Source organism: Camellia sinensis, chromosome 7, assembly GCF_055761805.1.
Source record: "Camellia sinensis isolate YWXY chromosome 7, ASM5576180v1, whole genome shotgun sequence".
In the NCBI taxonomy this organism is placed as follows: Eukaryota; Viridiplantae; Streptophyta; class Magnoliopsida; order Ericales; family Theaceae; genus Camellia; species Camellia sinensis.
Window position 1 is genome coordinate 143,942,836 of NC_138967.1, and position 16,622 is coordinate 143,959,457.

At 42.3% G+C, this 16,622-nt stretch overlaps 1 protein-coding gene across 1 annotated transcript; it reads right to left on the minus strand.

Moving 5' to 3' along the window:
* Nucleotides 1–670: 670 nt before the first annotated feature.
* Nucleotides 671–7,488, minus strand: LOC114298234 (uncharacterized). Its single transcript, XM_028242769.2, has 5 exons — nt 7,398–7,488; nt 1,941–2,211; nt 1,139–1,220; nt 1,002–1,058; nt 671–851 (listed from the first exon to the last, which is right to left on the minus strand). Exons 1-5 carry the CDS (start codon nt 7,486–7,488, stop codon nt 837–839), a joined length of 516 nt encoding a protein of 171 aa, XP_028098570.2. The 3' UTR covers nt 671–836.
* Between the last annotated feature and the right edge of the window lie 9,134 nt (nt 7,489–16,622).

The following is a 16,622-nucleotide window of genomic DNA, read 5'->3' on the forward strand; positions in this document are numbered from 1 at the left end:
ATCAATTCCCTTGATAATCATTGTTATAGTGTTAGGTGATCTCTTGAAGGGACGGCTTTTAGCAGGTAAGGTTTCCATTTTTGCATTTTAGAATGAGGTAACAAGAATGTTAGATTATCTCCAATGGTTTGCCATCACAGCATTTGCTATTGGAGATGCTCTTATATACCAAGAACTTGGACACCAAAAAAATGTGGTCCAAATTTAACACCTGGACTTTATGTCTTGTTTGTGATCGAGTTCTTAATCTGTAACATTATGAGCCGAATATATTTGATATCGTACCCCAATATTTGGGAGAGAGAGATTAAGAAAATGGTGTGAGTTTTGATCAAGGTTTAAGTCATCTGATTAGTATTTTATGATGACACCACAAGTTTTTTTAGGCCGTTTTATAGTAGCTACCGTTGATCATTGATGTAATCCATAAATTTAATTTATTGCCCCACCCTTATCTCATTTGCTTGAGGATGTAGGAGATGAGGCTAACTTGTGTGGACTATCATTATTTTGAGTAGTCAATTATTTATTTATTTATTATCGTTACAGTGTATCTCAATTACAATAAAATGAAATGAATCATACAAATTAATATTTTACATTTTGTTTTATTTTTAATTTATTTTAATTACATGATAATAATGCTTATATCATTTACATGACGTTTCAAGTTGAGAACACTTAACAATCAAAAGGAAAGGCTCATTATTATTATAATTTAATAATAATAATAGAACCTGCCCATAGTGAACCCCAATAGAAAACTCCACATTATCCCGTCATAGGAAGAAGTTTGAAGCTGCAAACTCAACAAATCTTTAACAATTCGAACATCTTTAACACTCAGTAGACTGCAAATAAATATGTTCAACAAGAAAACCACTTTACACCTAATTTCAAGAAGCAAAGCATCTCCCCTACACCTATTTCTTCTATATGCCAATTATACCATAAAAAAGCTTTATATATTTGTAAAACTGCAAAGATCTTTGATAAAATACCTTTCCACTAGCTGTCACACGGTCCCCATTGTTTAACTTGATGTATTTCTTACTCCTCTGCCAGCAAACAGATTCACACAGTTTAAAAGGAGATAGTTTGAAAGAAAAACAAAAAAATAAACATCCACAAGATATACCTTATCCCAGTGGAATCTAGATTTTTGTTTCTGCATGCCACCACTGTCATCTGCAACCAGATCCAGCACGGCAGCTTCCAACCTATTCAGTTAATTAATCATGACATAAAGATAAGTCAACTATTAAAACGTCAAGAACAAGAAAAAACACATACTACAGATTAATAAACATTTCTTTTTTTATCATTCAGCAACAAAAAGGACATATTAATTACAATGAAAACAGATAGAATGCTCAAAGCAAAAAGAAGGATAACGGATTCTCCAAAGACAACAATGAAAAAAAAAAAAAAAAAAAAAAACAATGAAGATACATGTGGCACACAGCCCTCCAATTACTACTAATAGAAAACAAAGGAACTCCATCATGGCTTCACATTAACAGAGCATCGGTTGGATGATCTATGATGGACTGAGGCTTAGATTGGATATGATCCTCATCATTACATGAATGAAATAAGAAATTTCAATGGTCTGTAAATGTAGCAAATGTAGATTGCTCCATACACGTATCTACATTAGTTCTCAAAATAAAATAAAAAAAAACGAAAAACAAAAAACAAAAACAAAAACAAAAACATATATCATGCATTGAAATAGAGAGATCTCCATTCACTTCAATTCCAGCAAACCATGTAACGGAGAGAATCTAAATTTGCAAATAGAAACCCCAAAATACTTTCCACTCAAATCTCAGAATGGTTAAAGCATCCAAGACGCTGCTGCTACGTCAAACATATTGAATATAGGCAATTCATAAATATGATAGTCGATTATCAAATAAGTTGATAATATATGGTACCTGATCGGAAACGCTACCGGAGATTCGCCGGGAAATCGGAGAATCAAGGAGAGATGAGGCGGCAACGGATCGATCCAGACATCGAACTCGTTGAGATGAGATATATGAATCAGTAGAGAAGAGAAATTAGGGCTTTGAGAGAGAAAGAGAGAGAGAGAGAGGGGAAGAGAGTGAGTGATGAAACTTTTTTTTTTGTTTTTGTTTTTGAGTCCCCGAATATTGAGTTCATAAATTAATATATAAAATATGATAATGAATAATGCTTGGGATCCTTTTTAGGGGTCACCCCCTCATCCCCTTTGTCACGTGGCGGGTGGTGATTGGAGGAGCAGGAAGAAAAAGAAAATGTAACCAATGAGAGAGAGAGGAGGGGTCAAAGGGGGTGGGGGGAAAGGGTAATGCTAGGGACACCAAATTTTCTACCAAACAAATGACCAAATGTCTCACATGGGTGTGGGGTCCGCAATTTTGTGGACCCCACACCCATGTGAGACATTTGATCATTTATTTGGTAAAAAATTTGGGACCTTTAGCATTTTCCGGGGGGAAAATGAGGATGAATCATTGTTGTATAATAATATATGATTTATGTTTATTAGGGACCAATTAAAATTGTAGAGATATGATTTAGGTTTATTAGGGACCAATTAAAATTGTAGGGAAAAGTGATTGATCCTTTTATAATTAAATAAATTTGTTTAGAAAATGTAATAACATAATTAAATATATTTTTTAAATAATTGTTTCATTTTATCCTTAAAAATATAATTTTTATAAATAAATTATTTTTATTCCTAAAAATTTGTCTTTAAAATGTTAATTTCTTGCAGTGGTAAATGGAGAATAAGACAAAAATAAAGTGCAGTTGACAAAAATAGCTACTTTTTTATTTATTTAAATGATTGATGTATTCATAATTTTTTTTTTTTTTTCGTAATACATATCCTTACTCTGCATGTGCATAAAAGAAAATGTAGAACAAATGAAAAGTGAGAAAATAAATTTTTTGTTCAATTTTCTCATTATTAGTCATAAATGTATTGAAAAAAACATTAATTAACATGTATGAAACTTATTACATTTATATCTTCTTCTTTTTTTGATCAGGTATTACATTTATATTTGGTGACTAGAAAATATGATAATTTTATTTTTATTTTTCAGGTATTGTGTTTCTTATTTTGAGTACATGATCACATAACCTCAATAATTTTAAAAAATAATTTATACCCAAAAAAATTCATTAAATATTTGTATCACTAAATGAAAATAGTGAGACCTACATTAGCAAGACCTTGTTTGGCAATATACTCACTTTTTTGGTTATTTCAACCACAAAAAATTTGCTTGTATATCAATGATTTAATAATATGGGAGCCGAAAAGAGGATATACTTGAAAACGGCCAACAAAGCATCCAAGCTTGTTTAAAATGGACCGAATAAGGCCAAAACCCACCAGACTACGTACGCCATTGCCAAATAGATGTCCAAATAAGTATGAAAATATCGGGGAGCGCCGAATTATGAATACATGTGCCAAATAGCAAAACCGAATGTGTCGGGAGATTCGGCATGGGTCCATTAGATGGGACCAGAGTGTACCTTTCAAGGAAATATAGTAGGGAAATGGACCCTAACAGGATGATAATGGAAGGCTAGGCTGCATGGCGTAAGGATTGAGGAAAGGGACTCTACAAAAGGAGAAAAAAGACTGGAAAAAGAGGTATGTGCTAAGAACCTTGAACCTCAAGAAATTATAAAACACCAACATTTCTACAAAGACTAACTTGTCCATCAGAGTACTAATTCTGACACTACCGTCCAGAGTTTTATTTCTATTTCAAGTGACAGCTAGGAAGATCCTGGAAGGGCTTGTTTAGATTGAAGGAGTATTTCATATCCACTTCCTCAAAAACAACTTTTTTTTTCATGAAAAAAATAAAAAGAAAATTGAAAAAAAAAATACATTGTTAATGATAAAAAAAAAATTCAAAGAAATTATGTAATATTTTTCATTATTATAAGAAGACTTGAGGATAAGTGATTTATTTTGTTTACACCCAGGTATTTCCTAACCTATTTCTCATGAAATTTCCCTATAATTTTCTTCTTGTCAATGAAAGAAGAAAAGAGTTTATTTAAGAGGAAACAAACCCTCTCATTCCATTCCCTCCATAACCATCTCTCCCCCCCTCTCTCTCTCTCTCTCTCTCTCTCTCTCTCTCTCTCTCTCTCTCTCTCTCATGAATTTGTGCCATCCATGCACCTTTCTGCGCCACTATCACAATTAAGGGTGTGCGCAGTATTGTTCAGATAATTTGAGAGTAAAATCATAAATTAAATGACAGATTAGAGGATTGATAAATTGTGATTTAGGCGATTTTGGAAAGATTGGCGGATTGTAAAATATTTTAACCAATTTTTAAATATTTGTATAATATATAATACTAATTTGCATAATATTTATATATATATATAACACAAAATAATTTTACATAAAATATTATATATATATATATAACTATTAATTTATAACAAATTTTACATCTTAAATCTCTTTCACACTCATTTTCACTTTGATATTTTATTAGAAATTAAAAAATATATATATATATTAACTATAGTAGAGCAGAACGGTTTAAAAGGCGGATTATAAATCTTAAAATTTAATCTGTAGTTAGTAGATAGAATGGTACGGATTAATACGAAACAATGCGATTTTAACGATATTTTGCATAATCCTGATCACAACTATGTGCTTCCCTTTCCATCTCCTTACTTCGCCACTAGGCCCAATCACAGTTACGGACACAATCCCTGACATTGGTGGGCCCACAAAAGGTTTTGGCCCATGACTTAGAGCCCAATTCACGGTCCAAGTACTAAAGCCCAGCATCCTTGAGAACCCAATGTTGAACCAGGGACCAATGGCATCTAAACACTTGTCAAGTAGGGAACCAGCCACGTAAGTAGACAAAGATCTACAAAGTTATTACACCCATACATCAGCCATTAATGAGACCCTAGTAGCATTAAATGCGGCATCCCCTTCACGTCGAAGAAAATAGGCTCACCGTGAATGAGGTCAGCTAAACCTTAGACTTATGGCTGACGATATATCTGGAAAGAGGCAAGGAAATGATGAATGAAAAAGATAAAAGGCTTCAAAAGAACGACATAGGTTAAGTTTTCTCTCACACATTTCATACATTATCTCTCTAGAAAAACCTCATTGCCTTAAACTAACTTGATCGTCAGAGTGTTCGTCAAGGGACTTCCCCTCATTGGACCGTTTTTGCAGGTGTATTCTGCGAACTATAAGCCCAACAGACCTATCTGAAGTATGGATCAATCTGGCCCATCCATCCTTCCAGTTTACAGTATTATCAGTTGGCGCCGTCTGTGGGAACCACAACTCCGGTTGACAGCTGTGCTCGTTGTTGCCAGAGACCCATTCCCAGCTACTTCTTCTTCCCTCCCGTCGAGGTGGATGGATACAACGAGATCCATGGCTTCTCCACACAATGTCTTCGACCCCCAACCAGAGCCTTTTAATCCAAACAACCCACCTTAGTACTTCACGAAGCTCGCCAACATCATCAACCGCTTGACCGAGCAAAACTAGGCCTTGATCAACGCTTTACTCCAGTGAAATCTCCCTATCCCTTCTCCACCGCCACAAGACATCTCTCCCAATTATGAACAGACCGCAAGCCACCCTTTCCAGCAAGCCCACCTTTCTAACCTAGAAGGTTTACTAGCTCCACCTCAAGACCTATACCCACCATTGCATCTACCAAATCATGTACCTGTCCCTGAAGAAAAGGCCAGTAATGTTCAGCCCTCAATACACTCCGGAGGGGGACAATGTTCCTATTTGGGATGCGGAACTACGAGCCATGAAACTCCAACTTCAAAACATACAGAGTAAACTTTCTACGATAGCCAACTCCCCATTTGTTGCCTCTATCAAAGACAAACCCCTACCCTCCAAGTTCAAGATGCCATCGATTGACACCTTCGACGGCACAACCGACCCTGTCGACCATTTGGAGGCCTACAGGACCCTCGTGATCATTCATACTTTCCCGGACAAAATCAAGTGACAAGCCTTTCCCGTGACGCTTAAGGGATCGGCACGACTATGGTTCAGTCAGCTATCGGCAGACTCTGTCATTACTTTCTAACAGCTAAGTGACTCATTCCTAAGTCACTTCATCGGTGCTCAGTGCCAGAAACGTCCAGTGACTCAACTGCTCAATATCCGGCAGATGGAAGGAGAGTCGCTGTGCAGCTTTGTCACCCGTTTCAATACTGAAGCCCTACGGGTGGAGGAAAATGACGATAAGGTCATCCTCACAGCCTTCATGGCCGGTTTACGGCCATCAGATTTTCTTTTCTCTCTTTCCAAAAACCCCTCGACCACTATGGCCACCCTCATTTCCAAAACCAAAAATATATGAATGCTGAAGACTCTTTGGCAACCCGCCAAGACTCCACATCCAGAAACCCACCCCCCAAGGACAAAATAAAAGAACTTGAACCCAGATCCTCTCGATATCCACATCAACCCTCTCAGTATACTGACTGACTTGCCTGTACAGACCGACCGGCACCTACCTGACCACCCGGTCGGTTTGAACGATACACCCCTCTCAATTCACCCATGGAACACGTCTTGAACCAAATCTGACGAGACTACAACCTGAAATGGCCTCTACCATCACGATCTCCCTCCAATTGGCGAGATCAATCCAAGTACTGACGGTCCCATCAAGACTACGGCCACAACATTGAGGAATGTGTCAACCTTAAAGACCAAGCGGAGAATCTGATATGCCAAGGGCGTCTCAGTCGATTCATGGTAACCCGTCCCCCACAAAGGCCAAGGATCGACCCGCCAGGGGACCACCATCGACATACTCTCCCCCGACAACCTGCACAACCTAAGCGAGACAATGACCAGACCCCAAGATAACCCCAAGTGCAAGGCAATCCTGCCCCTCCGATCAGCGAGATCAGAGTCATCGCCGGCGGGCTTGCATGCGGTGAACCATCTCGATCGGCATAGTGGGCCAAGCTCAGAAAAATCAGACAAGGCTTCGACAAGGAAGTAACAACATTGGACCGCCCCTACAAATAGCCCAAGCAATGGCCTAAACCCATTATCTTTACGGAGACAGACTGTGTAGGTATTCGTTACCCCCACAACGACCCCTTGTCATCTCCGCTCTCCTATCAAACTACAAAGTCAGATAGGTCCTTGTCGACAACGGCAGTTCTTCAGACATCATCTTCCTGAACACTTATCGCCAACTCAAGGTAGGAAAAGAAAAGTTGTCCCCTCTCCAAACCCCACTGGTCGGCTTCACCAGGGATTGGGTGACCTCTATAGGCTTCATCGATCTCCCCATCACCATTGGAGAATATCCATGGTAGATCTCCAAACTACTCACTTTCCTCGTCGTCGACTGCCCTTCTGCTTATAACATCATCCTCGGTTGTACGGCTCTCAACGCCTTCCAAGCTATCACCTCCACCTACCATTTAGCCATAAAATTCCCGACTGACCTTAGGGTTGGCACAATGAGGGGCGAGCAGACGATGGCCAGAGAGTGCTACATTGCCTCGCTAAAGGAGGTCAAAATGAGGGAGGCTATGATCATCGAAGGCCTTAATGTCAAAGACGAGAAAAAGTTAGTCAGGGGAGAACTAGTGGAGGAACTTGTCGAAGTGCCTATCAATCTTACCGATTCAGCCAAAACAACTAAGATTGGCAGTCAGCTGTTCTCTCAGGCAAAGGCTGACCTCACAACTCTCTTGGCCGAGCACAACGATGTCTTCACTTGGACCCACTCAGGTATGCCAAGTATCGATCCTTTTTTTATTACTCATCGTCTCAGTATTGAGCCCCACTTCCGACCTTTCCGCCAGAGACAACGTATTTTCCATCCATAACGCAATACCCTCATCGCCACTGAGGTCGACAAACTACTGAAGGCACAGTTCATAAAAAACGTAGACTATCCCAGATGGTTATCCAACATAGTCTTGGTCCGCAAAAATAATGACAAATGGAGACTCTACGTCGATTATTTCGACCTTAATCGGGCTTGCCCCAAAGATAGCTACCCCCTTCCCTAGATAGATTTATTGGTCGACGCAACTGCAGGACATCAGATGCTTGGCTTCATGGATGCCTTCTCTGGCTATAATCAGATTCGAATGCACCCAGCCAACCAGGAGCATACCTCTTTCATCACCGACAGAGGGACTTATCACTATCGTGTCATGCCATTCGGTTTGAAAAATGCTGGAGCAACCTACCAATGCCTGGTTAATGCCGTCTTCCAACACCAGATAGGTCGGAACATAGAAGTCTACGTCGATGACATGCTAGTCAAGAGTAAGCTCTCCTCCAATCACTTGGCAGACCTGCGAGAGACCTTCTAAACCTTACGCAAATATTAGATGAAGCTGAATCTGAAGAAGTGTGCCTTCGGCATGGGGTCTAGAAAGTTCTTGGGATTCATGGTTAGCCAACGAGGCATTAAGGTTAACCCTGAAAAGATCAAGACCCTGATAGAAATGCGGTCTCCCAGAACGATCAAGGAGGTTCAACGGCTCATAGGTAAAGTTGCAGCCCTTAACCGCTTTATTTTCCCGAGCAACCAACAAGTGTCTTCCATTCTTCAAAGTCCTCCGACAGCCGTTCGAATGGAACACCAAATCCGAGAAGGCCTTCCAACAACTGCAGCAGTGCATGGCCAATCCTCCCCTCCTCTCTCAAGCACTGCCACGCGAAACCCTCTTCCTCTACTTAGTTGTGTCAAACACTGCGATCAATGCTGCCCTCATCAGGGAAGACGGCTCAGTATAATGTCCAGTTTATTACATTAGTCGTGCTCTCAGGGAGGGCCAAACAGAACTACCCCCTATTAGAAAAAATGGCCCTCGCCTTGGTCATAGCCTCCAGATGACTCCGACCCTATTTCCAAGCTCACTTCATAGTGGTTCTCACTGACCAGCCTCTAAAAAAGGTCATGCAACAACCAGAATCGTCAGGAAGACTTATGCAATGATCCATTGAGCTAAGTCAATTTGAAATCTCTTACCAACCCCGAACAATGATCAAAGGCCAGGCTGTCACCGATTTTTTCTTGGAGTTCACCAATCTTACTCCGAATGTACCTCCTTCACTAGCATACGTCCCCACTGATGCAGAAGACCCCCACTCCTGGACCCTCTGTGTTGACGGTTCATCCCGCAAAAAGGGTAGTGGAGTTGGCCTAATCCTCACCACCCCAGAGGGTGAGTACTTCAAGTGTGCCCTCCGTTTGCTGTTCGACGTAAGCAATAATGAAGCCGAATATGAGGCCTTGGTAGCAGGTCTTCGGCTGGCCGGAGACATTAGTGTAGACCATATCCAAGTGTTCAATGATTCCCAATTGGTTGTTGGACAGATTACTGAGGAGTTCAACGCAAAGGCTGAGACAATGCGAGCATACAGGGACATCGCTCTTCCCCTCGTCCGCCTTTTCAGTACTTTCCACATCAAGCACATCCCTAGGTCAGAAAACTCTCAAGAAAATGAAATGGCTCAATTAGCCTCGGTTGACTGGTTAGACTTCAATCACGGCATCCACATTGACTACCTGACCCATCCAGCGACTTCGCCAAACCCACAAGAGATCTACTTCCTCCAAAACAAGCCTATTTCATGGGCCCAAGACATCATTCCATTCTTGGAGCGCGGGAAGTTACCAGACGATAAGCAGCAGGCCGCTAAAGTCAGAGCCCAGTCGTCTAATTTGTCATCATTGGTGGTCTACTATACAAACGGGGATTCTCACACCCATACCTCAAGTGTCTCATTCCTGCTCAAGCGACCTATGCGATGAGAGAAATACATGAGGGCGTTTGTGATGACCATTTAGGTGGCAGATCCCTGGCCCATAAGATTCTCCGTACAGGTTACTTATGGCCTACGCTCAATCAAGATGCCAGCGAATTTGTGCTTAAGTGTGATAAATGCCTGCACTTTGCTAGCATCCTCCATGCTCCACCAACACAACTGATTACACTTAGCAGTCTCTACCCCTTCACTAAGTGGGGCATCGACTTAGTCAGTCCTTTACCCATTGGTATGGGGCAAACCAAGTTCGCTGTGGTTGCCATTGACTACTTCACCAAATGGGTGGAAGCAGAACCCCTTGCTACAATTACTGAGCGAAACACCACGAGGTTTATCTGGCAGTCAATCGAGTGCCAATTTGGAATCCCCCAAGCCATTGTCTGGGATAACGGAAAATAATTCGACAATGCCAAGTTCAGGAAATTCTGTGAAGAGCTCAACATTAGACCGTGCTTCTCTTCCCCGGGCCACCCCAAACTAATGGGCAAGTCGAAGTCACCAATCGCTTCCTTCTGAAAATCATCAAGACTAAGTTGGAAGCTGCCAAAGGACTCTGGGCTTAAGAATTACCAAACGTACTCTGGGCTTATTGGACGACAGCTCGAACCCCCACTAGGGAGACTCCTTTTTGCCTAACATATGGCGCTGAGGCGGTCATCCCAGTGAAAATCAGTCTGCTGACCCCCCAGGTTCTACATCCAAATCCAGAACTAAACGAAAAGTTCTATCGGGCTGATCTGGACCTAGTTAAAGAGCTCCGAAAGGCAACTACTGTCAGGCAGGCATCATATTAGAAGAGAATGAGAACACATTATAACCGCAGAGTCCGACCTCGGGAGTTCACAGTGGGAGACCTAGTCTTGCGCGAAGCAACCCTTGCCACCAAAAATCCAACCGAGGGCAAGCTAACAGCCAAATGGAAAGGACCTTACGTTGTCAAGGCCAGACCCTGCCCTGGTACTTACCGTCTCCAAGATATGGAAGGCCGAGACCTCCTCCATCCATGGAATGCTGAGCACTTGAAACACTATTTCCAGTAAAATGGCGTCTCCCGCTTTTGTACCATTCAATTGTTGTATGTTTTGTTTTGTTGATCTAAACACTTGTTCATTTTTGCCCTTTCCATACATGGTGTAAATTTTTGATCAGCAGACTGTGCCTTAATGACAACAATTTAACATCTCCATTATCTGTGTCATTCTTCAATGTCAAGTTTTGGGCAACTCTCAGCTAAACTGAGCCCTCAAAGTCTCAGCCAGACTAAGCATGAAGAGCTTAGCCAGACTGAGTAAAACGTAGTCTCAGCCAGACTGAGCCCTCCAAGCCTCAGCCAGACTAAGCACGAAGAGCTCAGCCAGACTGAGTGAAACCAAGTCTCAGCCAGACTGAGCATGAAGAGCTTAGCCAAACTAAGTAAAACTTAGTCTCAGCTAGACTGAGCCCTCTAAGCCTCAGCCAGACTGAGCACGAAGATCCTAGCCAGACTGAGTTAAACGTAATCTCAGTCGGACTAAACCCTCCAAGCCTCAGCCAGACTGAACATGAAGAGCTTAGCCAGACTGAATGAAACCAAATCTTAGCTAGACTGAGTAAAACGTAGTCTCAGCCAGATTGAGCCCTCCAAGCCTCAGCAAACTAAACACGAAGAGCCCAACCAGAATAAGTTAAACGTAATTTCAACCAGACTGAACCCTCAAAGTCTCAACCAGGTTGAATTAAACCTTTTTCCTAGGTCATTTCTACCCAAATTAAATTTCCAATACTTGATTATCTCTACATCCATTTTTGTTCAACACAATTATCATTAACATTTTTGTTCAACGCAATTATTATTTACCCAAGTTAAATTTCAGCCCATTTTTGCCCAAGGCAATTTCAATCTCCTTACTTTTCAATGGTTTGATGTGTCAATCATCCTCACACAATACAAACATAAAAAGAGCTAACCCAGTTTTTATTTCATTAACACCTTGCAGAACTGTACACAAATTATATCTCTACACACCAAAAAAAACAAAAACAAAAACAAAAACAAAAGCAAAAACAAAAATAAAAAACAAATGAAAACAATAACAACACAAACAAAGGAAAAACACCCAGCCCTCACTCTCCATCGCTGGATGCCAGGTCTTTCTCTTCCACCCCCTCATCCAGGGGAGTCTGGGCGATATCATCCTCCCCTACTTTCACCTGACTGAAGTCCACATCTGGGAACAGCTCATGCACCTTATATTTGAAGCTCATCCAGCCACTATCCCAGTACTGGCTCATCTCATGCTTATAGAAGTCTGATTGTTGAAAACTCTGGATCACTTCTTCTTCAGTTCTCCCAGCAGCAGCTGCTCCTGATGGGCTAGCACCACCTTCTCCCTCTTTAGCCAGGCCTCTCGCCACTGCCGCATCAATGGCCATCTGGAACTTAGGAGACGCCTTAAACTGCTCCATTGCTGCCATACACCGGTCTGGATAGGCTGCCTTCTCAGACGCCATCTTCCTGGTTAACTCCTCAATCCTGACCCTCTTTTCTGCCAGGGCCCTCTCCAGCCCAACCACACGCGCATCTGCCTTCTCTTTGTCTTTCAAGGCCTGATCGCGTAGATCTTCATTATTTGACAGGGCCTCTTCCAATCTCTCGCAGTGTCACAGGCTTCTTGGACCTCTCCCAACTTCTTCTGTGCACTCGTCAACTCACACTCTAGTGATACCACCTTATGGCGTACCACCTCAAGTGCTAACTTGGTGACCGACAGCTCCGCGGTGACCTCAGTCTGACCTACTCTGGCGCGTTCTGCCAAGTAACTTTGCACTACTGCCAATACTTCCATGTTTTTCGCCCTTTACGCATAGTCCAGGCCCTTTGCACAAGCACTCCGCGCTGCTTTTCTCCAGCACGTCGTCTCCACCCTTAAGTTTTGCAATTATGCCTTCACCCCTTCCAGCTAGGCCTTCAGCGGCTCTCCATCCACATTTGTCTGTGCTGTTTTATTCAGTAGAGCTGCTGCTATGGTCATTGCTTCCATCTGCGCTAAACAGAACCCTCTCAGGAGGTCGACCTTTATAAATTGTGCCATCCTCTGCACGGTTGCATCCTCCACAATCCCCAAGAGACAATCTGCGACGACCCTGGCTTCGCCCCCTTCTCCCGCCGAATAACCGGTGACCACACGAACATGATACGTGGCAGTCTCCAACGCGACGCTCGTCTCCGCTCTGCTCGCTCGCCCCTTTCCTACCCCCAGACTTGGGGACACTTCTTGTACAGGCACATCTTTGGACGATTGGTTTTCCAACCGTTCGCCTCCTACCAACTGTCCTTGCTCAGCTGTTCCACTCACCACTTGGCCACTTGGGCTCTTCCACCCCAATCCTGGTCTCCCCCACCTCCACTTCTAAGGATACCTCCGCCATCCGCTCCTTCATCTTCTTCAACACTAGCCCTCCCTCACTCCCTTCCGCAGCCGCTCTCATTTTCTTCTTTTTCTTCAACACCGCATCCACCTCCTTTTTACTCCTCTCCCTCAGCGGATCCACTGGCGGTAGCAGCGGCACAAAATCAATCAAGTCCTTGTCTCCCAGAGGCTTGGGGCGTGGTCAGACTGGTTCCTTCATGACCACCTTAGGCACACGGCCTAACGTCGATTCTTTATACTTATCTGCCTTAGCGAATGTCTTTTTGTCCTCTGTCTCTTACATCTTCCTCCTCGCCTCTAACTCTTCTGATGCAGGGCTCTCCTCGATCGGCTATGGCCCCAGATTCAAGCAAATAAGGTTGAAAGATGGATAAGGTCATCCCACTTTAAACCCTCATTCTCCCTCCATTCCTTCACTGGTTTAACCCTCTTCTCTGCCTTTGCCTCCAGCCTTGGCTCCACCGACTTAATGGGAATTTTCCACATTGTACGCACCCCTCTTCCGCCATTCGTCGATACATAAAACCACCTTGGTCTCCACCCCTTTACCGACAATGGCAAACCCGCCACTAATCCTTTACCTGTCACCGCCTGCAGGGTCACCCATGTTTCTTGTTGACCTGAGGCCTTATAACAGGAAAAGAACTCATCCACAATCATCGCTACTCCCCCGGTCGCCTGTAGCCATGCGATCGAGCAGGCCAATAATATTTTCCATGCATTAGGCATAAGTTTACATGGCACCACCTCCAACCGGTTCAATACGTCTACCACTATTTGTGGGAGTGGCAACCTCAGACCCCCCCGCAACGCCTCCTTATATAGTGTAAACTCCATCGGACGTGCATCCGACGCCCTCTCCTTTGCCGTCGGAAGCTTCAACTCTACCTCCGCTGGAATCTAGTATTACTTATGCACCTCCTCCAACTCCTCTACCGTAAACGTCGATTTGTCAGCCTTGGTGTGCCAATGATCAGGTCCTACATGGCTAATCGACCACACCGCCACGATCATAGTGGACAAACGGGGTCACGCCACTTGCTCCGCCCCTCTTTCTTTCTACATCTCCATCCTATATTGTTCCGCTAACTCCACCGCATCATCCTCACCTAGCACCTCTAACCCCATGGCCGACGTTTCCTCTCAAGCCATCTCTTTTACGCTTCTGTATATTGCTTCAGACGCAGGCGCGAGAAAGTTCGCAATCTGTTGAAGGGGAGCATCACACGAAACGAACGAGGTCAGGTATGGGATGTATTGGTTTCTCATAATGAGATATATAAAACGGATAACTCCAAATACCCACGGTTTACCTATTTTCCAAGGATCAAGGTTAAAACTCGCTAGTCTGAAAATTTCAAAAATTACAACCCCCAACCTTTTCCACATCTTATCCTAACCCTAACCTTTCGCTTCCTACCTCACCACTAGTTTAGATCACCCCACATGTACAGCCACGATTCATCACCCTCTTCTTCTCCCCCATCTATTCCACTTCACATCATCACGTGCCTCATCGCTCCTTGAGTCTCGTGCCCCGTCACTACCTCTTTAGCCCTCCTCATGGTCGGCTCTCTTTACGGTCGAAACTCTGATCCTCTCGCTCGACCCCTCCTTCGCAGTCGGTCTTCCTTACGGTCGGTCCTCTCGTTCGGCCCCCTTTGCAGTCAGTCCTCCTCACAGTCGGTCCTCTCGCTCGGTCCCCTTCACATCGGCCCTCCTCTCGGTCGATCCTCCAGCTCGGCCACCTCCACAGTCGGTCATCCTCTTGGCTTGGGAGGACCCTTCCCATTTTACTTCTTATTTCCTTCGTTGGACTAAAGCTGTACTTGGGAATGAGGGACTACTGACATCGGTGGGCCCACAAAAGGTTTTGGCCCACGACTTAGAGCCCAATTCACGGTCCAAGTACTAAAGCCCAACATCCTTGAGAACCCAATGTTGAACCAGGGACCAATGGCATCTAAACACTTGTCAAGTAGGGAACCAGCCACGTAAGCAGACAAAGATCTACAAAGTTATTTCACCCATACATCAGCCATTAATGAGACCCTGGTAGCATTAAATACGGCAGCCCCTTCACGTTGAAGAAAACAGGCTTACCGTGAACGAGGTCAGCTAAACCTTAGACTTACGGCCGACGAGACAGTTGGGAAGGAACAAGGAAATGATGAATAAAAAAGATAAAACGCTTCAAAAGAACAACATAGGTTAAATTTTCTCACACACTTTTCATACATTATCTCTCTAGAAAAACCTCCTTGCCTTGAACTAACTTGATCGTCGAAGCGTCAGCCAGGGGACTTCCCCTCATTGGACTGTTTTTGCAGGTGTATTCTACGAACTATAAGCCCAACAGACTTATTTGAAGTGTGGATCAATCTGGCCCATCCATCCTCCCAGTTTACATATTATCAATCCTAATCCCCATCCCCTTAACTCAATTACTGTCTACAGGTAATCAAATCCGTACGGTGATCATCTACCACTTGTATATATAGGTTCATGCCACATTAATATTAATCTCAAAGAAACTTTGGTGGCAGAGAGGTATGGTAATAGCAACGACAGTAGTAGTGATTATGGAAAGAGCCAGTTTGGGATTTCTCACGATGATCATTGAGGTTATGGTTCGGTGTTTTTAATGCTAATACTAAGGTCTAGAGCCATTTTTAGTTACAACTAAAAATAGTTGAAACTTTTTTAGGAAACAAAAAATGAGAAATTACAACGACAACAACAACAAAATTAAAAAAAAAAAATTTGACCCTTCTAACAAAATAAATCAAGTTTTTAATTTTTTTTAATTTAAATCTTCAATTTTTTATTTATTTTCAATTTAAATTATTTATCTATTTTTGTTATATAAAATTGATGGAAAAATAACATTTTAATCGTTAAACTCAATAACATTTTAGACATTTTATGTACACTTACATTAAGTTTAATGATTAAAATATTAGTTTTTTGTCAATTTACTTCATAAAAATAGACTAATAATTTAGATTGAAACTAAATCAAAAAATTAAAAAATTTATAATTTATAATTTATTTTATTATAAAGATCAAATTCTAGAGATTTGCTTTTCTTGTATAATTTTTCCAGAAAAATTTGAAATATTTTTTTTATGGTGTTCTTATGTAGACATGGTGGGTGGAGAAAAGGCATCTTTCTTTTTTTTTGGTTTTTTTTGTACTCACTATTGGCTTCCGTGTTGCAGAAAGCAGTATTGAAATTAGATATAAATGATGACAAACCCAAGAAAAAGGTTATAGAACTAGTTTCCAAACTTGCTGGTATTTCCTTTCTGATGTAACGAGAAAAAAAAATTTGCTGGTATTCTTCTTTCTACAAT

Bases quoted from the DNA above. Each gene is read 5' to 3' on its own strand.
- LOC114298234 (XM_028242769.2), bottom strand. From the start codon at position 7,488: ATGGTAGGTGGAGGTGATAGCTTGGAAGGCGTTGAGAGCCGTACAACC. The intron at 2,212-7,397 runs GTGAGTAGTTTG...ACCCCTAAAAAG, and splicing joins GGCAGTCGACGACGAGGAAA to GATCCCAAGCATTATTCATT. The intron at 1,221-1,940 runs GTACCATATATT...TTAACTGAATAG, and splicing joins CCGGTAGCGTTTCCGATCAG to GTTGGAAGCTGCCGTGCTGG.